We start from the raw sequence: 25,344 nt of genomic DNA, 5'->3' as shown, positions 1-25,344 counted from the left end.
ATTACAATTATTGATTTAAAAGGGGGGAAATCAGGAAATTTAATATACATCTATACTCTTCATTTTAATTTGCTCCTAAAACAGAAAGTCGGCACTCATGATTTACTTTCTCGGGCCGCACAAAATGATGCGGCGTGCCAGATTTGGACCCCGGGCCGCCACTTTGACACCTGTGCTTTAACCGTTAATATGGGACTCATTAAAATACTGGAAAACAATCTTTAAGGTTATAATAAAACCATAAGCAGAATTTATTGTCATGGAAATGACCCAAAAGTACAGGAAGTGACCCAGACAAAGCCCCGAAATACACAATAAGTGACCCCAAAAATGTCCTCAAATCAGAAGTGACTCAAAATTATAAAAGAGTCACTTGGAAATATACCGCACAATCATAAGACAGTCACCACCGGTGGATTTGAAATTAAAGAAATAGAAAGTGACTCAAAATGAACAGGAATACATCTTGAAATAATCCAAAAAAAACTGGAAGGCACCCAAAATGAGCAAGAAGTGACCCAGAAACATGCTCAAATTAACAGGAAGTCCCCTGTAATTTAACTTATATCAACAGGAAGTGAACCAAAGAACAGGCAGGGACCAAGGAATACCCTAAAGTAATGTAAAAAGAGGAGGTGACCTAAAAACACAACAAAATCAACAGAACCAAATTAATCAAGAGGTGGTCCCTAAATGCAATAGTAAAAGACTAAAATAAATCAAGATGTGACTTGTTAATGTGCCAAAAATAACAGGAAGTCAAGCAAAAAAGGGAAGTGACCCATAGATGCACATTAGATAACAGTAAGTGAACCAGGAACCAGAGAACCACAGGAAGTGACAGACATAAGATCACTGACCAGCAAATTTTGGCATCCCCAAGCAATTTCTCAAATAATTGCATTTTTTTTAATTAATGCCTTATTTATTTATGAATATACTATTATAAAAATAATAATGACAATAAGAACTAATAATATAAAATAACAATTATGTAACTTTAACTCATTATACTACAGTAATGTGTTCAATTACCCACAATAGTCACCTAACCTCTCAAGAGTTGATTACACTTCACTGTAACCTGGAATTAAATGCTTGCATAAGAGCATGAGAAGCCAACATCTGGATAACTGGCACACGGAATGTTTGTTCTGAAATGCAAAATGAAAATTCAAGGAAGGGGGCATTAGAATAATAAATAACCAGATGGTGCCATTGGTGCAGCTAATATTGAACATGACAGAACCTGTAGAAATCGGTCATGATTTATATACAAGGCATTTATTGAACTATTAAGGCTCCTTGATTATTTTCATATTCTAAGAATTGACATGAAAAACGTATGATTGATACATTTGCATTTGAAATTATTCACTGAGCATTGCACATAATTTCACTTTTTGATTGACATATTCACAATCATACCGCCACCGAGCGGGAATCAATCCCATGCTTGCCTGCACCGAAGTCAGGTGCGTGAAGCACTACACCATCAGGTGGCTTCAATGACATATTTAACATCACAAATATGTATCATTCCTATTTTTGTTACATTTGACCTGCATGTTCACTCAAGATTTGACATTTTCAGCAGGCAGCCTGGTGGAGCGGAGAGCACACATGCCTCACAGTTCTGACATTGAGGGTTCAATCACCAGTGGATTCCAACCTACCTGTATAGAATTTGTATGTTCTCCATGGGTACAGCAGTTTCCTCCTATATCACAAAATGATGCTGAGTAGGCTATTAGAATGCACAATTTTTGACCTCCCAAAAAAAATAAATCCCATTACAAAATACTATGTACACATTCAAATAAATATACAAGGTTGATCTTTGTCCATGGCCGGCCCGGTAGTGTAAGTGGTTAGCGAGTCGGCCTCACAGCTTTGGGGTCCTGGGTTCAAATCCAGGTCACGTCCACCTGTGTGGAGTTTGCATGTTCTCGCCGGGCCTGCGTGGGTTTCCTCCGGGTACTCCGGTTTCCTCCCACGTTCCAAAAACATGCATGGTAGGCTGATTGGACTCTCTAAATTGCCCCTAGGTGTGGGTGTGAGTGTGCATGGTTGTCCGTCTCCTTGTGCCCTGCGATCGGCTGGCCACCGATTCAGGGTGTCCCCCGCCTCTGGCCCGGAGACAGCTGGGATTGGCTCCAGCACCCTGCGCGACCCTAATGAGGATAAAGCGGTTCAGAAAATTAGATGAGAAATCTTTGTCCATTAACATCTAATTCATCATATTGTCAAAACACATCCTGTTCTCATTTTTGGATCGAAATGTCACCATCAGTTTGATTGCATAGCCACAGAATTTCCCCATGAATGTCATCATCTAATTATCATCAGTAATTGAAAACAAAAACATTGCATTCAGTGAGCTGACCACTAGATGGGACAATTTATCTCTGAAATTTTGTTTCCCGTTTTTGCCTTTTATTTTGTTGAGAAAAAAAACACGGAAGTATTAATTGAAAATTCTAAAGAAAATCTGAAACGTTCCTTTTTTATCCACAACGTTGGATTCAGGCGAGCCTTTTTCCCCCTTGCTCTGTGGAAACATATGAATGACAAAACAAGAGAAAACAATGAGATAGCCCACATCCCTCTGTGACTTCCTCCATAGCCCTGATATGCAATTATAATTGAAAGCTAATTAAAATTCTTCATCAAATCTGCCAGACATTGTTGTGCTTATCGCTGCTCTGTGCCCACAATACATGACCCCCAGCCCCTTTCCACCTCGCTGTGTGATGATTAAACCTCTTGTATGCGTGACATTGTTGGTGGGCAGAAGAGATACCTGCAGCACGGAGCATGTGATGGATCTACCGCAGTTCTGGGCCAACCTTTGGAAGGCCCCCTCTAGGCTTTGTAGCAACTGGGTCTCAGTCTGTTTTACCTGTCAGCAACCACTGTTGAACTCTCTGTGACTCTCAATGTTTATGGTTGCCTTCTATCTATTTGGACCAGCAAGGATTGCCTCTCGATGATAGCTCGTACAGGGCAAAGCGATTGCTATCAACAAATATCATGAGTAAGCGCTTCTGCACATTGCCTATCATTAAGTTCTTTGCCACTCCTTAAGTTCACTAAAGAGTTGAATTGAAGAACTAAACTGGAAGCTAAGCCACCTGATGGTTGAATTGAATTAAATGCTTTTATTGTGATGATACACGTATAATGAGATTGGAAGCTTTCACCAAGAAGTGCACAAATAACAACAACAAACAAACAGACAAACAAATCATCAATAAATAAGTAGTCCAAGCGAGATCACGAGAGCGGGGCGGCCTTGTTTGTCTGAAGTCCAGGATGAGTTCCATGGTTTTGGAGACATTCAGCACCAAGATTTTGAGAGCCCATTTAGCGGTTCACATGCCTGACTTCGGCGTGTGAGATCGATTCCCGCTTGGTTGGACGAATCACGGGTTTAATCTGCCATTTTCCCGAACTCAGATGGGATAGGCTTCGGTAACTCCCGCAATCCATACGAGGATGTGTGGTATGGATGATGAATGAATGAACTCTAGGCCAGTGTTTCCCAACCTTTTTTGAGGCACACTTTTTGCAATGAAAGAATCTCAAGGGACACGATCAATCAGAAAATCTTTGAATTTACAATTATGTCACCTATAATAACAATAAAAAGTCGTTCTCATCCAGGTTTTATCCCCAGGAATAAAATAACCCCCCCAAAATATTCCCAAATAATTTTTTTAAGGGTACGTTGCATGACTGCGGTATAATTGAGTGTGGTCATCTGTCTCTCTAATATGTTCATTGATTCATTCCTTTTCTAAACCGCTTATCCTCACTAGGTTCACAGGGGGTGCTGCAGCCTATCCCGGCTAACCAGGCAGGGGACACTCTGAATTGATGGCCAGCCAATCGCAGAGCACAAGGAGACGGACAATCATCCATGCTCACACTCATACCTAGGGGCAATTTAGACTGTTCAACCAGCCTACCATGAATATTTTTGGAATGTGGGAGTAAACCAGAGTACCCGGAGAAAACCCACGCAAGTGAACATGCAAACTCCACACAGGAGAACTGACTTGGGATCGAACTGTAAGGCTAATGCGCTAACCGCTCAGCCGCCGGGCTGCACTCTATTCATTATCATTTAATTTGTTTAATGCTTTTAATTGTAATTTGTTCCCTGTATATATATATATATATATATATATATATATATATATATATATATATATATATATATATATATATATATATATATATATATATATATATATATATATATATATATATATATATATATATATATATATATATATGTATGTATATATATATATATATATATATATATGTATATATTATATACATACATATATATAGTTTTTCTTGCTCAATGGGGTTTAGATCAGGGGATGTCATCAATTATTTCAAACTTTATTCCATACAGGTGGTGCATTTTACTACCCATTAAAAAGATCAAAAGTGACAAACAAGAACAGGCAAATACTTTATCCTCACAAAGGTGAATGCTGGAGCTTATCCCAGCCAACCGTGGGCTGTAGTCAGGGGACACCCTGAAATATTATTGTATAATTTAATATCAAAGATTTGTTTGTGCAGTCCTTCTCCATTTTCAATGGATCATCTTTCCTACCAATCAACATTTTTTCTTTTGTTATTAAATTGCACCCCAGGATTCCCTGCCATGTTAGGCGCTAGAAAGAGCACGCGGCAAGGAATAAGCTGTTTAATTAAATCTTCACAAGTGCCTCGTGCTCCGACTGGTCTTCGGGCAGGTCTTGTTCTTACTTGTAAGATTTCCTGTTAACTCATATCTCGCGGTGTGGAGGCTTGCTACTATGAAGACCTAGTATTTGTTTTGATTTGGAGCAGTGCTCCTACGCTGGGACGTGCTGTTTAATACGAATCAAAAATCAGTTCTCTCTGCTATCTTTCATAACAGTTTGTGAAATGAGCAAATGATTTTGTGTGGCAAAATTGGTTGCACAAGATGACATCGGGTATTTAGATAAGAAACAGCAAGATTGTTACATGTCATATCTAAGGTCATTAAGTCATTGGCTGTCATCGACATTGACAATGGACATGCAATCCGTTGTCACTGAGAGGGGTGAGCAGTAATTATTAGCTTTTTTTCCCTTCGGTTTTAATTTTCATTCAAATAAAAAAGCCATTAGTTACTGCTATATCTGAAAAGTGTAAAAAAAACCTCACCCCACATCTTAGAAAAAGCACATCAAATATTTATCCTGCCGTAATAGCTGCAGGCAAGACATCCCTCCACACAAAATATCTACTTCTCAACTTCGAACAACCTGAACTCATATATCACACAAAGAATGTACACTATGTGGCGGGATGCCACTTTCAAATCTGCCCTGGTTATTTGTTTTTATAAAATCCTGTTGTCAAAATAAATAATTCACGCCTCTTTAGGGGAAATACGAGCAGGCTTTAAAATGTCACTTAAATAATTACCGGTTTGAATATTGAAATGAGGATTCGACACCTGCACATTCCAGCAAAACAAACAAGCTGATTCTGCCTATTACAGCTTTATATAATTCAACCCTTCCTAAGGCAAGGGATTTTTAGTCATTAAAAGAACAAAAGGGCGGCCTGGCGGCTGAGTGGTTGGCGTGTCGACCTTAGGGTTCTGGGTTGGGGTTCTTTAGCCCCAGTCAACTTTTGGCACTAGGTGGGGGACTCCCTGAATTGGTTTCCAGCCAATGGCAGGATACAATTAAACCAAAAAAAAACATGCACGCTCACTCACACCTAGGGATAATTTAAAGTGTTGAAACAGCCTTCCATGCATGTTTTGAGGATGTGGGTGTAAACCCAGAGAAAACCCACGTAGTCACGGGGATAATATACAAACTCGACACAGGTAGGGCGGAAACAACCAAGGATTGAACCCTCAATCTCAGAACTGCGAGGCAGATGCGCTAACCCCTTTACACAGTGCCATCAAGTAAATTTTATTTATTTAATATGTTATATTTAATATTCTTCATTGTATTTTACCCCTTGCGGAGGATTGGTGGTCGGGTTGTTAGCACGCCAGCCTCACATTTCTGAGGTTCAATCCCAGGTGGGTTCCGATCTTCCTGTGAAGTTTACATGTTCTCCCCGGGCTTGCGCAGTTTTATTCCATTTTTTTTCTTTTGATTAGCTGGCCACAAATTTGTGGTTTCCCCCACCCAGTGCCCATTGTTGGCTGAGACAGGGTCCAGTACCCCCTTGTGAGGAAACTGAATGAATATATTTTAATGAAATCATAAATATATACTGGTTATGGTCCCTAACACTGTAAAAATTGACTTCCATTTTTTATTTCAATGGTACTTAACTTTGCAACTGTCATTGACAAAGAGAGACGTCTGTTTTTTTTAAATTGGCAGAACTTGCTTGATTGGGTATGGCAGCCACTGAGTTAAATAAGTGTCCTATAATGTGTTAAGGCTAGTCATGTGGATCGCAACCATTCTGTTCATTATAAACAACATTCATAATGTATTATGTCATTCATGGGAAACAGTAGAAAAAAAAGTTGAGACATTTTTTATGAGCAGTGGTTTGATAGCGTGACTGATATACCTTAGTTTATTTCCAGTGAACGACTCTTGAACTTGGCACAGATCCCAGAGTCTAAAGGCTGTCCTCTTCAGTGGTCCTGTACTTAAGAAGCAGTGTTAAGTCTCATTCAGTGCGCACAGCAAGCGGCCAAGCATGTCCAAGACCACAAATCCCCAGCCAAGTGAGTAGACACCATTGTATATCAACGAGATGAAATTGCCAATTTGTGAATGAAAGATTTGAGCAGAGGCTTGGCATTTTTCCTGGGGCAAATTTAATTAATTTAGAGCTTCACTTTGACAAAAAAGGAGAAAAGGCATAAAAGTGTTCGGTTGACATTTAGGATAAATCGGAATAACAATATCACTGGTCAAAGTCTAGCTGTCGGCTTTTATTGCTATGCGTAAACAAACTCACTTACAAGGAAGCAGTTTACGGTGCGTAGAATCGCTAATCAAGATGCTAGATTTCATATCATGAAAGAAAACTTGATTTTTTTTCAAATGATTGTTGTGATGTCCTCATTAGAGATAAGTATAATTTTTCACACTCATACCTAGAGGTAATTTAGAGTGTTGAACCAGCTTATCCAGCATGTTTTCTGGGATTTTGGAAGAAACCAGAGTATCCCCCGAGAAAACCCACACAAGCCAGGGGAGAACATGCAAACTTCACACACTAACATCGGATCGAACCCTCGACCCCACAACTCTGAGGCCTATGCGCTAACCACTTGGCCAGGGGGCTGCTTGTTTCAAGTGTTAATATAAATAAAGAAATATTATATGTCCCTGGCCTGAAGTCAGCTTGGATAGGCATCAGCACCCCCCGCGACCCTTGTGATGACAAGCAGTTGAAAAAATGAATGAATCAATGCTGTTTAGTATCTATAAATCTTTGGATGATACTTATAGATCATTTTGTTGCTTTTGATATTAATTCATTAACTGCCAGAGGGATCATATTTCACTGCTATTGACAGTGGGAGGTGCCCAATCCAATTTGATTGGGTGGCTGGCAGCAATTGAACGATCTTCCCAGTCAAAATGGATTGGACATTTCTCGCAGCCAATTGCATCTAAAGAGTTATAGTATCTAGAAATGTAAACTAAATAAATTTAAAATCAATCACCCAATCTCGATCCTCCGAAAATGACACCACCGTCCCCTGCTTTCGATAAATTCCAATCCGATTTTTGATTGGGGACATCCCTAGTTCATACAAAAGAAATGTTGCGAATTCAATTTGCTTTAAAGTGCTTTAAGTGTGTTCCAAAAACACCCTAAATTGGTGGCCGGCCAGCCAATCACAGGGCACGAGGAGATCCAACCATTCGCGCTCACACAAATACCTTGGGGCAATTTAGAATGTTCAACCTGCTCAATCGTTTTAATTCCATTAAGTTAGGTTTGAGCATTTCATTAATTTACACTTCTATAAGAAAGATAATATAAAATACCTTAATGCGTTGATAATAATAATAATACATTTATGAAAAAAACGAATAACTCCACGTGCAGCCAGATTCACAGCATGTATCACCATATTCTTGGCTTCTCTGACATTTAAACCTTTCTTTTACCATCATATCACCTACGCTCTTTACTTTCCAGTTACAAATGCAGCCTGAAAATGTGCTAATCCTTTTATTCGTTCTTGAGCTATTTTGTCCATAAACATTCATTCATTCCAGGGTGCTGGAGCCTATTCCAGGCAACTATGGGCAGAAGGCAAGGGAAAACATGAAATGCCTGTCAGCCAATCGCAGGGCACAAGAAGATAGACAACCATCCGTGTTCACATACCTAGGAGTAATTTAGGGTGTTTACCCAGCCTACCATATATGTTTTTGGAATGTGGGAGGAAACCGGAGTACCTGGAGAAAACCCATGCAAGTCTGGGGAGGACTTGCAAACTTCAAACACGTAGGTCCGAACCCTCAAACTCAGAACTGTGAGGGTGACGTGCTAAGCACTCCTCCACCAGACCGCCGCATAAATATGTAGATTAAGAAAAAACAGTCAATCAGACAGACATGCGGAAACACTGACAGTTTCACCTACTGGCAGAGGCTATAAAAATATATTATAGTTAACTGCGGATAGTACCAAAGAAAGTCACTTTCCTTATAAAGGCACGTCTATTGCCAGCAATGCCATTGATACAAGCTATTTTTTTCAGGCAAATACACTTCTGCCTCAATGAACGCTGTGGTAATTGCAGTGAATCCTCAGCTCCTTGACGTTCAAGAATCGTTCAAACCCTCCAGCACTTATGGATGCACCATTTCTAATTTTAATTGTCTGTGTTATTAGCACAAGAACACACCTAATTTAGTATTTCCTTTATTCCATTGTTGGGAATAGTAAGGAAGGTGTAATCACGAGCTCATCACGTATCACTATTGAACCGCAGCAATGATTTGCTCTTTGCATGAATCTGAAACAGCAGGTAGCTATAACAGGAAAACGAAAGGAAATGCTTCTTGATGGTAGATAAGGCAGGAGAATGAACAGGTGTCATTCACAATGCAGAAGCCCCGGGGTTCGTGTCACAGTGGTACAAAATGTTTTATAATCTCACAAAGGACACAATAGACTTTAGATTGTTTTCCCAATTCGCACAGTTCAATTAGAGTGCTGGCAGTAAAACTTTACAATTGGAGGTGAGTTGGCTAGACTGAAGACTTTTTAAGTAGGGACACTGAATTCATTTAACATGACTTAGTTCCACTGTCATTATTTTATTTATAGTATAAAAATAGTTGGCCTCACTGTTCTGAGATCGAGGTTTCGATCCTGGGTACGGACCTTCATACGTGAAGTTGGCATGTTCTCCACGGGCTTGGGTGGGTTTTCTATGGGTACTCCGATTTCCTCCCACATACCAAAAACATGCAGGGAAGGCTGGTTAAACACTCTAAATTACCTCTAGGTATGAGTATGGGCATGAATGGTTGTCCGTCTCTTTGTGCCCTGCGATTGATTGGCCACCGATTCAGGGTGTTCCCTGCCTGCTACCCATAATTTGCAAAACCAGCACCCCCGTGATCCTTGTGAGGACGAACTGTGAATTACCAGATTTAAAAAAATATATCCTTTCAATCTATGAATATCCTATAATGTATGATTCGGTATAAATCTTTCAATTAATATTTTAAATATTATTACACTATTAACAGAAATACCACAAATCCTCTATTTGAGCGGCATCTCCATTTGAACGGCACCTCTAATAGAACGGCACCTTGGTGGAAGAATTGAAAAATAGAACGGCACCCTCTAATTCAGGGGTGTCAGACTCGGGTTAGTTCGCGGGCCGTTTTAACTTCAACTTGATTTCACCTGGGCCGGACCATTTTAGATATATTTCAATTTTTTTTTAATAACTGGATTAAAAGCTCTGAATATTCAGTTTTTTTATAGATCTAAAACAATGTTCATTTTAGCTTTGTTATATATTTTTAGATTTTACAAGATGATTTTTGAACTTAAAACACGGAAAAAATGATTAAAAAAATTACAATTATTGATTTAAAAGGGGGAAAATCAGGAAATTTAATATACATCTATACTCTTCATTTTAATTTGATCCTAAAACAGAAAGCCGGCACTCATGATTTACTTTCCCGGGCCACACAAAATGATGCGGCAGGCCAGATTTGGCCCCCGGGCCTTCACTTTGACACGTGCTCTAATTGAACGGCACCTCTAATTGATGATGAACGGGAACTCACTCAGACACTCGACGCTGATGCCTTGAAATAGAGGTTTTACGATAATTTCTTTCCTAGCCACCTTGTGGTGTAGAGGTTAACTCGCCTGACTTTCATGCAAACATGGGTGGGCTCGACTCCTGCTGGTGGCGGTATGATTGTGAATGCAGATGATTGTTTGTCTCTCTGTGTGCCCTACAGCTGACTGGTGACCAGTCTAGAGTCTAGTCTGGCTACGTTAGGCTTCAGCAACGCCCGCAATGCTTTTGAGGATGCGCGGTATGGAAGATGAATGAATGAATTCATTCCTTATCCGAGCCACCTATCCCTAAAAATTACAATAAAAATAAAAACAACATTATACAACTATGACTGTATCTGAATTCCTTATAGAAGAGTTAAATATACCCTCTTTGTTTTACTTTAATATATAGTTTGCTTTAAAAATACATTAATTAAAATGTACAATTAATTCTCGCATAAGACTGTTGTCCTCTTTGATTAAAAAAGTTTGTATTTTATATACTGCAATACGTATTGGGACTTTAAAGTGCACCCAACTGTAAGTCTGCACCCACCATATTTAACTTTTTCCCCCCATAAATTTTACTGGGCCAACTGTTGGTGCAATGATTCTTCTGCCTGACTTTGGTGCGGGCAAAATAGGTTTGATTAACAGTTCGTGGCAGTGTGATTGTGACCATGAGTGGTTGTCTGTTTCATTGTGCCCTGCGATTGGATGGCAACCAATTTAGGGTGTCCCCTGCCTGCTTCCAGTGGTTGGCTGGGATATGATCCAGCACCCTCTGTGATTCTTGTGAGGATAAACAGTATGGTAGATGAATGAATGAATCATAAAGTGTACTGGACTAAAAGCCTCAGGTGTCAACTTTTTAATTTAGGGTTTTACACCCAGACATTTAGCGTATTAGCCTGTATTTTTTTTTTTTTAAAGAAGCCCCAAGCACCAAAGCCGCATGGTGGGTCCAATTTCTTTCAAGCACAAAACCAAGTAACAACTATATATTTTTTAAAAAGGTTCGAGTCATTATTTTCCTTTTGCAATTGTAGTATGCCTGCTAGCCTAGTACTAATTGCAAACATGAACACACATGAAGAACCGTGTGTTGCCCTGATTATATGCAATCTTCCGTGTTATTTTATTTACCCATAAACTGTATTACTGAATTTTTGGGATGATAATTGCATAATGATTATGATTATTTCTATGCAGTCTCCAGCAGGCAAAGATGCCCCAAGGCCAAAGGTTTGGAGAGTGTGGCCCCTCTAGTCAGCTCTGTGGCGGAAAACCCTCACCCCATTGGCACCACCATCAAGGGAACGATCCCAACATGGATCAATGGCAGCTTTCTGCGGAATGGTCCGGGAAAGTTTGAATTCGGCCAAGACAAGTAATCTACTATTCATTGTCCACCATTAATGTCGATAGATGTCCAATCCATTTGAACCAGGAGGGGCTGGTCAAATGCATTGGATGTCTAGCTTCGTCAATGGCGCTGAAACATAATCGTTAACTTCAACTAAAAAAATGATGCCCCCTCAGATACACCCACTGGTTCGACGGCATGGCCCTGATGCACAGGTTTCACATCAGTGATGGCACGGTGACTTACAGTAGTCGCTTCCTGCAGAGCGATTCGTACGTGTGCAACTCAGCCAAGAACCGTATCGTGGTATCAGAGTTTGGAACGCTGGCCGTGCCCGATCCTTGCAAGAACATCTTCGCCCGATTCTTCTCACGTTTTCAAATCCCAAGTATGAGAAATGTAAATTAATCTACTGTCTGACATTACTGAACGCATTAAATCTACAAATGAAGCACGAGCACAAAAGCAGATGTGCCGCACGCTTGCAGGCAAAGTAAAACAAATGAAAACATAATAGCTTGTCTTTCCGAGTTTATGTGCATTGAATTGGCAGTTTCTACAATTACAACAGGTGCATCATAATGACTAAAAGTCGGAGGAAACAAAAAGAACCCTGTCTTAAAAAGGTTGCCACGGAAATATACACTTACCTACTGCGAAACATTGATTGTTTATTCTGTTATGGGGCCGCTCCGTTTACGAAAAAACATTTATTGTTTCAAAGCAACGGATGTCAACATATCATTTTCTTTCTCCGTCTGTTTTGCTATGCCAAAAACAGAGTTCCACATAAATTTGACAAAAACATTCCCATTTATTTCCAATGGCCCTGGATATTCCCAAAGGAAAAAAACGAACTCCATATCGTTAAGATGGGACCTGAAAACCCCATTAATCGACAGGAAGTGACCCTGAAATGCTGTAAAATCAACAGGAAATTATCCAAGTCACTGAAAATCAATGATGATCTGAAAGTATCCTAAAATTAACAAGGAAATGACACAAAATTGTCACACGGATAGACATTGAATTCATGTCATCTTAGAGAACTGACTGTGAATGCTCATTTTTCAGTGACAATGACGACACTAGATGTCTAATCTATTTGAGCTGGGAGGGTCGAATGAGCAAATGTTGACCCCAACCAAACCAAATGGAATGCACTTCTAGTGCCATCAATGGCAGCCAGTGAGTTACAAAGGAAGTGACCCAAATTTAACAGAACCTGACCAAAACTCTACACGAAATCTTGCATGGGGAGAGATGGCAAAGAGTTTTGCATTTCCTAGTTTATTATAGAAAACATTTGGACGCTTCACCTTGACCTAATCTCACACCAAATTAAAATCCCGAGAGCAGCAGATTTAACCTCACCATCGTGATGCAATACCATAATTCATAACCTACTTATCAGAGGTAACCTACCTGAATTCCCTATCTTCTTTTGTTGTAAGTTCTTCTATACACTGAGGTGAGAGTGAACTATTTGCATTATACATTTAACTAAATATTTAATTCTATACATACACCCAATGGGTGAGATTGCAAATTTTATTCTAAATCAAACCTAGTTCAAAGGGTAAAGACATATCAGTTGGAAAAAAATCAGCCTGTGCTGTTTAATATTAACCCTAAAAATATACTTTCCACACTTGTTTAAAATGAATTAGTATATCATAGATGCATTGTTCCACATAATTTGATCTAGATAAATTGCTGATATGCACTGCTCTAAGGCCAATTAGTTTATATTCGCTGTATGGTACACAGCAACCGTTTGCCTTTGACAGCCAACTCTGAATGTGAAGGACATGCAGGTTTTTTGTAGTTTTTAATTTTTTGAAACTGTTAGGTTTTTTTTAAACTTTGGAAAGTTTTACTCAATGAAAACAATAGAATCATAAAACTCAGCACAAAGAACCTCTTAAAAGAAATTTATTAAGGCACCTTGAATGAACAACTAAGCATAAGGGTCCACAGCATAGTCACCTAAACTGTGAGATTAGTGTAAATTGTCAGGAATAGGACAGGGGAAGTAAATGCAAAGGCTGACAGTTAGGTGTTTGTAGTCATGGGCACAGGCGCATAGTTCAGAAGCAGGTAAGTAGTCAGAGGAGCAGGTTTCATTGAGCAGGACACATTTAAGGCAAAGATCAGTCAAAGATGAAGAAGTTGATTCGCAAATGAAGTGACACTGAATGTCAAGAGACTGCTCCTTAAATATACCCAGCAGAGCAGCTGGTAACAATGTGCGGGTGGCGGTTTCCTCATAGGTGTAATGGCAGCAGGGTGTGGTGGAATCTCTCCCATTAGTGGAGTAGAAAGCAGAACCATGTCATAAATACTATACTTAAAACGACAAGGAGTGTTGGTTTAATTGTTAATTACATTCGGACTTAATTTCTATATATTTTAGCTTGTTTTATGAAACATAAATACAGTAATCCCTTGAATATCGCAGTTAATGTAGACCAGACATGGCCGCGATAATCGAAAAATCGTGAAGTACGGTCACTGCTTTTTTTCCCTTCAGTGCTGGTCCTAGTAGCAAAAGTGCCTTCCGGTTATGAGTTTCCGCGTGGATTTTCACATTTTTATGAACTTTAAAAATAATAATAATTAATAGCAGAAAAAATCACGAAGTAGTGAATAATTAAAGGATGACTGTACAATCAATTTTCAGTTATTTTTCCTTTTAATTAGTTTTTAATCATTTCAACCATTTTTTTCAATGATAGTTTTCGTAATTTTCGTTAATTGTCGATGAAAATCAATTTACGATTTCCTCTTTAGCAGGTCAATGCATGCTCAATATTATTTTCCCCCGAAGTCAGCTGGCACCCTCTTTTGAATTCCTTTTCACCTTCCCCCTTCCTTGGGAATTTCTTGAATCTACAAATCTTCGGTAGAAATTCAATTTTCAAATATTTGTTGACAGGGAAGAGATAGCCGACTTTTATTGTGCTTTAGTAAAGTGTAGGTAAGAAAGGGATTGCTATTTTAACCCACTTTTTAAAAACACTCCCATCGTTATTAACACAGCTGTATACATTTTTATTTTGTTTTGTCAACAGAGGCCACAGACAATGCAAGCGTGCATTTTGTCAAGTACAAGGGAGACTTTTACGTGAGCACAGAAACAAACTATATGAGAAGAATTGATCCCCAAACTCTGGACACGAAGGAAAAGGTAGCCAGATGACACTTTCTCGCCATGTTTTACCATACAGATGCCATCTTGATTCATGTCAATCTTAGGTGGACTGGAGTCAATACATTGCTATCAATGCAGCCACAGCTCACCCACATTATGATCGTCAGGGGGCCACGTACAACATGGGCAACTCATATGGAAAAGGAGGTAGCACACCTCAATGCGACATTTGATAGTGCTGCACACCAATCGACTGACTAAAAGCTTACTTTGCAAAAACACAAATGCAATATCATATCATATAGCATTTGCCCTGTGTAAACCTATGACGTAATCTACACTCGCTACCTATTCATTTTTTTTAAACAACCTTTTTCCAGGCAGGCCCATGAGTGGTTAGCACGTTGGCCTCACAGTTCGTTGGTTGCCATTCACAGTATGGTACCCGGACATTTCGTTGAAGGACACTTCGTCCCCGGATGTTTCATCGAACGAACGCTTCGTCGCCAGACAGTTCGTCGAACAGACATTTCGATGCCGGACATTTCGTCGCCGGACACTTCGTCGCCAGACAGTTCGCCTACCCTTAACCACTAACCTTAACCACTATTAAAGAAGACAAAGGAAATTCAAATATTCTTTATTAAAGAAAATAAAACAGCAAAAATTCGCTCGACAACACAAACACATTAACATTTGGGCGTGTGCGTACTAAATGGACTCGTCTCTAAACACACTACGCACGAAAGGGTTCCTACGTTAAACGGTTCCTACGTTGAGCGCTCCATTTTTAAAATAAAGGGCAATAAATAAAATTATTTTATTAAAAATGTTATTAAAAAGAAGACAAAGGAAATTCACATATTCTTCGTCATCTTCCTTTTTTTTGCTTGGAATTCCTATAGGTATCGTGTATACAGACTAGATTTCCGATGCGCGTTGTGAGGCATTGTGAGGAGCGAATGGGCCTGTTCCTAAAGATGGCTGACAAGCGACGACGTCTAGCTCCGTTGCCTCACAATGCGCGTCGGAAATCTAGTCTGTATACATGTCTGTTCGACGAACTGTCCGGCGATGAAGCGTCGATTCGACGAAACGTCCGCGGACGAAGTGTCCGTCGACGAAATGTCCGGTCACGCACAGGGTAATATGATACTGATCAAAGTATCAGTCAGAAAGAATTGGATCAATCATTGTCAATGGTATTCATTCATTTTCGCTTATCCTCTCACGGGTCGCAGGGGGGTACTGGAGTCTTTTCCAGCTGACTTCGGGCACCAGGCATTAGAAATCCTGGCTTGGTGGCCAGTCAATCGCAGTACATAAGGAGACGGACAAACATTCACGCTCACACTCACCTAGGGGCAATTTAGAGTGCTCAACCAGCCAATCAAATTAAAGTACACCACATTCTCCCGGCTACCCTTTGACGCAAATACTAATTACTTTCTTAGTTGTGCTTTCTACACAGCAATTTTTTTCTCAGTTGGAGATTGGTTAGTTTTTAGCAACGTTATTTGTTCATTATCCTTTTTGTGCTGTACATGCGTCACAGTCATCACACATAATTGGTGTGCTCATAACCGGTGTAAGAGTGGCAAAAATGTGTTATTTGCATACCTCAATGGACTTGGAGCAACCATCTATCCTTTATGAAGTTTTTTTTTAACTAGGTGTTTTCTTTTCCTTTAACATATCTTTGCAGAATCAAGTTTCTGGCAAGTTTAATTTTCTCAGTTCATTACAAAATTTATTCATGCATTTTCTGTACTGTTTATCCTCACAAAGGTTGTCCGGGGTGCTGGAGCTTATCTCAGGAGGGGACATCCATGAATGGCTGTTCATCTCATTGTTCCCCTGCGATTGGCTGACAACCAATTCAGGGTGTCTCCTCCACCTGCTGCCCATGGTTGGCTGGGATGCGCTTCAGCATTCAGCAATGAATGAAATAATGATGTCTGTCATTGCTTATTTATGTGTTTAACTCTATCACTGCCTTTAACTACACAATATTTTATACACCTCCACACAGCTTGATGCATTTGCGGTCTGCCTCAGGTTTCTTCTACAACATCATTCGCGTGCCCCCACCTGAGGAGACAGGGGCAAGAGAGGACTGCGCAGACCTCCATGGAGCCCAAGTGATATGCTCCATCCGAGCCAGTCAACCTAGAAAACCCTCCTACTATCACAGCTTTGGTGAGATGAGGCGCGTCACCAAAGGGATAAAGTCGAATGAATCCATTCTATGAGAAATGCTCTGGCGCCTGCCTACTTTGACAGGCTTGAGCTTATACTTGACTGTTTTTCCCCCTACTCTTATTAATTACTCATTTAAAATTATAGTCTCACTTTGCTTCTCTGTCACTCGCAGTGCCTTTGTATTGTGTTCAGCTCTCACCAGCCAAGCGTTTGACTGTCCTTATTCCTCCCAATAGGAGTTTTTATCCTGCGCTTTGGCTCTTCAAAAATCATTTGGAATAATAAATTGTAAATATTAATAACTAAAGTCACGAAGGAGCACCAGCAAGAGAGGTGTCTTTGATATGTAACATGATTGATGACCCATTCTTTCACTGGATTGGTTGTGGACTAGTCAGTGCCATTTTTAAGCAGACCTCCATGCTATTCCTGGACGACATTATAAAGCCTGCCAAAGCGCCCACTTGCATGCCTTGCTAGATTAACATAGAACCAGATGATTTGTTTATTCCCACACTCGATTTATACAAATGCACATATTTTAGTAGTCTTCAAATTCCCCTGTGATTGATTTCTGTTATTTTGCTTTAAAAATGTCAATGGCCTTTGGGTTCCTCTAGGACAGGGGTGGGAAAACTATTCCACAAAGGGCCGCAGTGGCCGTGGGTTTTCATTCCAACCTGTAAAGAGGACACCTTTTCACCAATCTGGTGTCCTACAAGTGCAATCAGTGGATTGCAGTCAGGTGCTTCTTGTTTTCTACAGAAATCTCATTGGTCAAAGCGCCTGTGCTGGAATGGTTGGAACAAAAACCTGCAGCCACAGCGGCCTTTGAGGACCAGTTTGCCCACCCTTCTACCAGAGCTATACGACTCATCTACGATATCATATTCTTAGTTTCTTTCAGAGGGTCATTATGTCTACCAACTAGGGCTGATTGAATTATCCATTCATTCATTTTCTGTACCCCTTCCTCTCACAAAGGTCACAGGGGGTGCTGGAGCCTATCCCAGCTGACTTCAAGCACCAGGTGAGCGACACCCTGAATTGGTGGCCAGACAGCTCTGGTGTCCTGGGTTCGAATCCAGGTCGGTCTACCTGGGTGGAGTTTGCATGTTCTCCGGGTACTCCGGTTTCCTCCCACATTCCAAAAACATCCATAGTAGGCCAATTGGACACTCTAAATGGCCCCTAGGTATGGGTGTGAGTGTAAATGGTTGTCCGTCTCCTTGTGCCCTGCGGTGGGCTGGCTACCTATTCAGGGTGTCCCCCGCATCTGGCCTGAAGTCAGCTGGGCTAGATTCCAGCACCCCCTGCAACCCATGTGAGGTTAAAACGGTTCAGAATGAATATTTTTATTTAGTAACATTTTTTATTTACAAAAAAAACTAAAATAAGTAAAATCCTCCATTTTTTTTGGAGTGTAAAAAAAATAAATTTGTTAGTATTGTTGTGTTAAATGGTTGAATGCACATGATTTATACTTTTGCGGGCTTCACAAAATGTTTGGGTAGGCCAGAGCAGGCCCCCAGGCCTTGGTACTCAATTGAGTTGCATTCATCGACATCAAAAAGCATTTCTAACTACGTATATTCTGTTGCTGAATGAAAATTCTATAAAAATAACTAAACTAATATTGTACCAAAAAATATAAATGGAGTCAGTTGTATCTCACAGCCCTACTTTCCTCTTGAAATAAATGTCAGAAAAAGAGAAACACTTGTCGGGCTACAATAATTCACGCACTTGCCTATGTTTATGTCTCTTACAGTTATGTCTGAAAACTACATAGTCTTTGTGGAACAGCCCATCAAGCTGGATCTTCTCAAATTCATGCTGCACCGCGTTCAAGGAAAGAGTTTTCACAAAGTCATGACCTGGGAGCCCCAGTACGATACAATCTTCCACTTGGTCGACCGGCACACGGGCAAAGTGAGTCAGACATTGTGAATTGGTGGCCAGTCAATTGAAGGTCACAAGAAGAAGAACAGCCATTCACACTCGCACTCGTACCTAGGGGCAATTTAGTGTGTTCAACCAACCTGCCATGCATGTTTTTGGGATGTGGGAGGAAACCAGAGTACGCAGAGAAAACCCACGTAAGCCCAGGGGGAACATGCAAACTCCATACAGATGGACATGACCTGGATTTGAACCCACTGACCTGGGATCGAACCCTTGACCCCAGAACTGTGAGGCTGAAGTGCTAACCACTCAGTCACCTGAATGCAACACCAACCATCTCATCTCATTTTTTGAACCGCTTTATCCTCACTAGGGTCACGGGGGTTGCTGGAGACTATCCCAGCTGACTTTGGGCCAGAGGCGGGGGGGCACCCAGAATTGGTGGCCAGCCAATCGCAGGGCACAAGGAGACAAACAATCATGCACACGCATACCTAGGGGCAATTTAGAGTATCCAATCTTCCTACCATGCATGTTTTTGGAATGCGGGGAGGAAACCGGGGTACCCGGAAGAAACCCATGCAGGCCCGGGGAGAACATGCAAACTCCGCACAGGAGGACCAACCTGGATTTGAACCCAGGTCCCCCACTGTGAGGCCGACAGGGCCGCCCATTCAATGCAACCAATTTGTTAAAAATATATCGTGCAAGTTTGATAATAATCCCTGCATTTGCTGTTGAGTTCCAAGGAAATTCCTTTTCTGACCCTTTGTAACCTTTGACCTCATGACCCTAAAATGCAATCGCCTCTTTAATTGCAAATTATAAATTTACCCTGCAAGTTTGATAGTAATCCCTTTATTCATAGTTGAGCTATCTTGAACACAAACTGACAGTAGTAAAAAGGGAAAAAAATACGATGAAAATAATCAGGTTAGGATTAAGGTGATTAGCAATTGCAATAGCATTAGAGGAAGGTTTGTTGTTTTCAATTCAGGGTTCTGCTCGATGATTACATTAATGGTAAAATTAGATTTAAAAAATGTTGCCTAACTAATCGTTTAAGTCCTAACTTCATTTGAAAATAGGCCTTTGGTGTCAAGGAGTGAAAATAACCTGGTGTGTGGAATGCGATGTTTGTGATTGATGAGATATGTCACTTGTGAACAGGAGAGTGAAGTGAAGTACCGTGCGGCTCCCATGTTCACACTGCATCAGATCAATGCCTTTGAGGATAACGGCCTGCTGGTTATGGACATGTGCTGTGGGGATGATGGGGAGGTGATTGGAGACTTCACCTTGGAGAACCTCCGTCAAAAGGAGATGGACAAGGTCTCATTTTTAAATGCAGATATCCTATTAAAACAGATACGCTAATATTGTAAATTTTGCTAGATGAACTTATACCTTTTCCTTTTTTGCTATGACCTTATTTATATTTAGGATATAAATGAATTCATTTGTGATAGATGTTAAATCCTTTGGTTTTGAACACATTTATAGATAATAAGAATTGTTTGAAAATGCATTTTGCTTGTTATAAACCCACTTTGCGTATGTGTGTGTTTTTTTTGTCAGTTCTACGATACTTTGTGCAGAAACTTACCGAGGAGATACGTCTTGCCATTGAACATGAACAAAGAAACTCTTCTGGACCAGAACCTGGTGACCTCTCCTAACTATACAGCCACAGCCAAGATGACCAAACCCGGACAGGTACCATAAAATAAGTGTGTAATTACATGAACCGTAATCAGTAAATCATTTGACTCACTCGTGCCAATGGCGGTGCTACACGTCTAATCCATTTTGACGGGGAGAGGCAATTGACTGAATAAATCATCAGGCTTTTTTTAACCCTCTGCTGTGAATTTCAATGAGTTCATTTGTAGAACATTCATTCGTTGCTAACCCTCCCACTTTGAATGGATTGGACATCTATTGCCGTCAAAAGCAGCCAGTGATTGAATTGAATTGAATTGAATGCTTTTATTGTCATTATACAAGTATAACAAGATTTAAAATTTTAAAATGCCCAGTTTTAAACTTGACATTTTAAAGAAAGAAAATATCTTCTTCATATCCCAGTGCAAAGAAACATCTTTGACAAAAACACAGAAATAGAATTTTCTTATCTGTGGTCTATGGTAAAAATTCTGGATGTAAGCAAATATTTTCAGGAAGTGGCCTTTGTAGATGGTGGCATTGCTAACATTTATAATTGATGATCATTTAGCCAATTAGGTGTGACTATCACATTTTTTCACGATGTCACTCATAACCATTATCACAAACACCTTCTGCAACAGTCTATTAGCATGTATCCGCGTTGGTAAAACTGAGACCACAAAATGGCTGCTCCTATAAACTTTTTTTTTCATGTTTAAAAAATAGTTGCTCCAATAACAGATATATAACAAATTCACCATTTACGTAAATACTTTGAGTACCGTAATTACTCGAATATAACGCGCACTCGAAAATAACACGCAGGTATAACTTTGGGCCAAAAAAATCTGGAAAAACGCAGTACTCGAATATAGTGCGCACCTGAAATTTCCCGCTGACGAAAATCAGAAATCTTACCTTTTTTTCTTCGTTTCACGATTGTTTTGTTCAAACAAATTTATTCATTAGAATCCTTCAAATGAAGAGTTCCTCTCTCTCTTTGTCTGTCCTCTTGTTATGATCGCGCCGCGTCGCTGGGTCATCGCAGCGCGATCGGGGGCATCTGTTACGGTCGCGCCGCGTTGTGCAAATGCAGGAAGCAGGAGAGGACGAGGCATTCAGCGTGATACGGAGTCCTTTAATGAATCAACCAAGGCGTGGAAACAAACGTGGCCGCATGCGGCGCGCATACGGACAGAGGCAACAGAATAACGACAGCTAGCGACCGCTAGCAACCGCTAACAACAGTCAATGATAGTCAAATACAGGAAACGAAAGCAATGAATGGATTGGCTACAGCCGGTATGCGTCAACTTCCTCTTCCTCCCACAACACATCATCCGATTGGCTTTACGAGATGACGTAAAATCCGTGCGTCGGCTGTACGAGATGACGTAAAATCCGTGCGTCAAAGTGAGTTTGACAATGCTTTTTTCGATCGAAAATTTATAATTTATTTTAGTTATTGATTATAACACTGAACTGAGAGAGGGTGAACTGAGACGAGTAGGAGGCTAGAGGGGGGCAGTGGTGGTCTCGGCTTTCCGATTTTCGATCGAAATTACGAGATGACGTAAAATCCGTGCGTCGTCTTTACGTGATGACGTAAAATCCGTGCGTCAAAGTGAGTTTGACAATGCTTTTTTCGATCGAAAATTTATAATTTATTTTAGTTATTGATTATAACACTGAACTGAGAGAGGGTGAACTGAGACGAGTAGGAGGCTAGAGGGGGGGCAGTGGTGGTCTCGGCTTTCCGATTTTCGATCGAAATTACGAGATGACGTAAAATCCGTGCGTCGTCTTTACGTGATGACGTCAAATCCGTGCGTCAAGTGAGTTTGACAATGCTTTTTTCGATCGAAAATTTGTAATTTATTTTAGTTCTTGATTATAACACGCACCCCCAACTATTGGAATAAATTATTTTGCAAAAACCTGCGTGTTATATTCGAGTAATTACGGTAATTGTCTTTTATACGAATGTCATTTATGTATTTGGGGCGTCTTGCGCTTTAAAGCTTCTTTTGAAAAAATTATATTTAATGTTTTTACTTGGTTTTTTTGTATTTTCTTTTTGAATTTACAGCATTTTTTTCAACAGTTGTTATTAAATCTGCTTTAAAAAATGTTAAATTATTATTGAAACTAAGAGGAGGCCTACGTTTATAAAATTTTAGTAAACATTGTTTTTTTGTGGCCGGCCCGGTGGATCGAGTGGTAAGCGCGTCGGGCTCACAGCTCTGGGGTCCTGGGTTCGAATCCAGGTCATGCCCCGTGCGTGGGTTTCCTCCGGGTACTCCGGTTTCCTTCAACATTCCAAATAAACATGCATGTTAGGCTGATTGGACACTCTAAATTGCCCCTAGGTATGGGTGTGAGATTGCATGGCTGTTCATCTCCTTGTGCATTGCGATCGGCTGGCCACTGATTCAGGGTGTCCCCCGCCTCTGGCCCGGAGTCAGCTGGGAGAGGCTCCAGCACCCCCCGCGACCCTAATGAGGATAAAGCAGTTCAGAAAATGAGATGTGATGAGATTAGATTGTTTTTTGCTTAAGTTCTGAGTTACACTCTGAAAGTAAATAAAAAGATTCGGTTTTCATGTTGGTTCAAGAAAATAAAATGATCACACAAAAATGTCCTTTGTGAATGAAATTTGGGCCTCATCCAGGTCTACCTGACCCACGAGGAACTTCACAATGATGAACTGCTGCAGTACGGCGGCTTGGAGTTCCCTCAGATCAATTACGAGCACTACAACGGCCGACCTTACCGCTACTTCTACTCGTGTGGTTTTGGCCACGTCTTCAGCGACTCCCTGCTTAAAATGGATGTGCACACCAAGGAGCTTAAGGTCTTCACAAATTTGGGAATATTTGTGATAGATTCTTATCACATCGGCATAAGAGAACAAGCAGCAACACTTTGAGACATGGCAACTTTTTTATTGTCGCCGGAAAATCAGTAGAGCAAAAGATTTTTGTTTTTCAGGTGTGGCGGTATGCTGGTTTGTTCCCGTCCGAGCCTGTCTTTGTTGCTTCGCCTGAGGCAACCGAAGAAGATGATGGCGTTGTGCTGTCAGTCATTATAACACCGCGAGAAGTGAGTACCCTTCTTCAGCAACAATCAAAACTATAGATTTTCATTTCAGATGTTGAATACTTCGTATGATACTGTAATACAATATACAAAAAAAAATTCAGGAACACGTTTTTTACAAATTGATCTTAATTAGGGGTGGGGAATTAACATTCCATGAAGGCAATTTGCGAAATTGGAACCACCTCTATTATATTCCATTCAAATTTAATTTATGCCAATGCTACTCTGGATTTCTCCTGCATCCCAAAAACTTGCATGTGAGGCTGGTTAAAAACTAAATTGTCCCTAGGTATGAGTATAAGCGTGGATGGTTGACCATCTCCTTGTGCTCCAGCACCCTTGTGAGGCGTGACGGACCTTAACCACTATTAAAGAAGACAAAGGAAATTCACATATTCTTTATTAAAGAAAATAAAACAGAAAAAAAGTGGTTAAGGTTAGGGGAACTGTCTGGCGACGAAGTGTCCGGCGACGAATTGTCCGTCGACGAAGTGTCCGGTCAACGAACTGTCCGGCGACGAAGCGTCCGTTCAACGAACCGTCCGGGGACGAATTGTTCGTCGACGGACACTTCGTCGGGTACCTTGTGAGGTTAAGCGGTACGGAAAATGAACGAATATGCTGCTGTTTATGTCGATATAGTATACAAATGTAGTGTTATGATTATTAATTATGTCATTTTTCATACCGCTTATCCTCACAAGGGTTGCAGAGGTGCAGGCGCCTACCCAAGGCAAATATGGGCAGTATGTGGGGGACACCCTGAATTGGTTGATGTGTAAATGAAGCAAAAAATGTCACTGTCGAGAGCATTGTATACGCTACACATAGCATTTTTTTCTGATTTGTACCATTTACATCTGTATGCATCAAAATGAATGCAATTCTTTTGTGGGGATTGGTCAGACTTTGTGGTCAGATGTGGTCCCTGGGCTATATTTTACACAGGCTTGATCTTGATAAATATAGCGGGCAAAGCTATTTTTGTTGTTGTTGTTGTTGTCATTTTATGCATCCATCAATGATTACTGTGAGGCAAATGTCTTTTTTCTAGGACAAAAGTACATTCCTTCTTGTTCTGGATGCTAAGACCTTCACTGAACTGGGTCGAGCAGAAGTCCCTGTCAATATCCCATACGGAACCCATGGAATCTTTAACCCTTTGGCCTAGAGGATCCATTTTTAGGGACCCATCAACCAATCCACAGAAAGATTCGTCCATAACACTGATTAACTTTCTAGCTGAACAAGAGAGAAAATACGCGCTGGAATGCTGTTGATGGCTTAAAAATGGGGTCAAGAAGAAGAATGTCACAATGATTGGGAAGCAAACACATCATAGAGTGCATTTAACTAAAGCTCAAATGTAAAGATTTGAAGGACAACAATTTTCAAAATCACATAAACAAATGCCAGCAGAAGACAATAAAAAATCTATTTGCCACTTTTTTGTTTAAATCTGAAGTGCTTTCACATCAGCGTGCCACTTGAAACGTGACACTCCCAGCGCTGGCGCAGCCTGCACTTGAGAAACATCAAAATGCATCGGCGCAAATTCAATTTCTGTCAAAGTAATGTGATAGAAATGGACATGGTGGAGAAATGGCTGGAAAACAAATGGATCCGG

The 25,344-nt window shown here is 40.4% G+C and overlaps 2 protein-coding genes across 2 annotated transcripts in view; both read left to right on the top strand.

Annotated features, from left to right (window-relative positions):
• Nucleotides 1-25,344, top strand: part of lzts1 (leucine zipper, putative tumor suppressor 1) — a 195,198-nt gene that overhangs the window by 12,622 nt on the left and 157,232 nt on the right. The window lies entirely within an intron of this gene.
• Nucleotides 10,422-25,147, top strand: bco2l (beta-carotene 15, 15-dioxygenase 2, like). Its single transcript, XM_077600761.1, has 12 exons — nt 10,422-10,425; nt 11,533-11,710; nt 11,863-12,074; nt 14,761-14,876; nt 14,945-15,047; nt 16,899-17,039; nt 18,814-18,974; nt 20,118-20,279; nt 20,526-20,663; nt 23,287-23,469; nt 23,607-23,717; nt 24,772-25,147. The coding sequence occupies exons 1-12, from the start codon at nt 10,422-10,424 to the stop codon at nt 24,886-24,888; spliced, it is 1,626 nt and encodes a 541-aa protein (XP_077456887.1). The 3' UTR covers nt 24,889-25,147.

The sequence above is a fragment of the Stigmatopora argus genome, chromosome 5 (genome assembly GCF_051989625.1).
Source record: "Stigmatopora argus isolate UIUO_Sarg chromosome 5, RoL_Sarg_1.0, whole genome shotgun sequence".
Taxonomy (NCBI): Eukaryota; Metazoa; Chordata; class Actinopteri; order Syngnathiformes; family Syngnathidae; genus Stigmatopora; species Stigmatopora argus.
The sequence above is the reverse complement of the archived record's forward strand: the minus strand, read 5'-3'. Positions and strand labels throughout refer to the sequence as shown.

What these genes read in the sequence shown, in the direction of transcription:
- bco2l (XM_077600761.1), top strand. An exon ending in CTCCTACTATCACAGCTTTG is followed by an intron (nt 17,040 to 18,813) that starts GTGAGATGAGGC and finishes TGTCTCTTACAG; the next exon opens with TTATGTCTGAAAACTACATA. An exon ending in TCATTATAACACCGCGAGAA is followed by an intron (nt 23,718 to 24,771) that starts GTGAGTACCCTT and finishes TCTTTTTTCTAG; the next exon opens with GACAAAAGTACATTCCTTCT.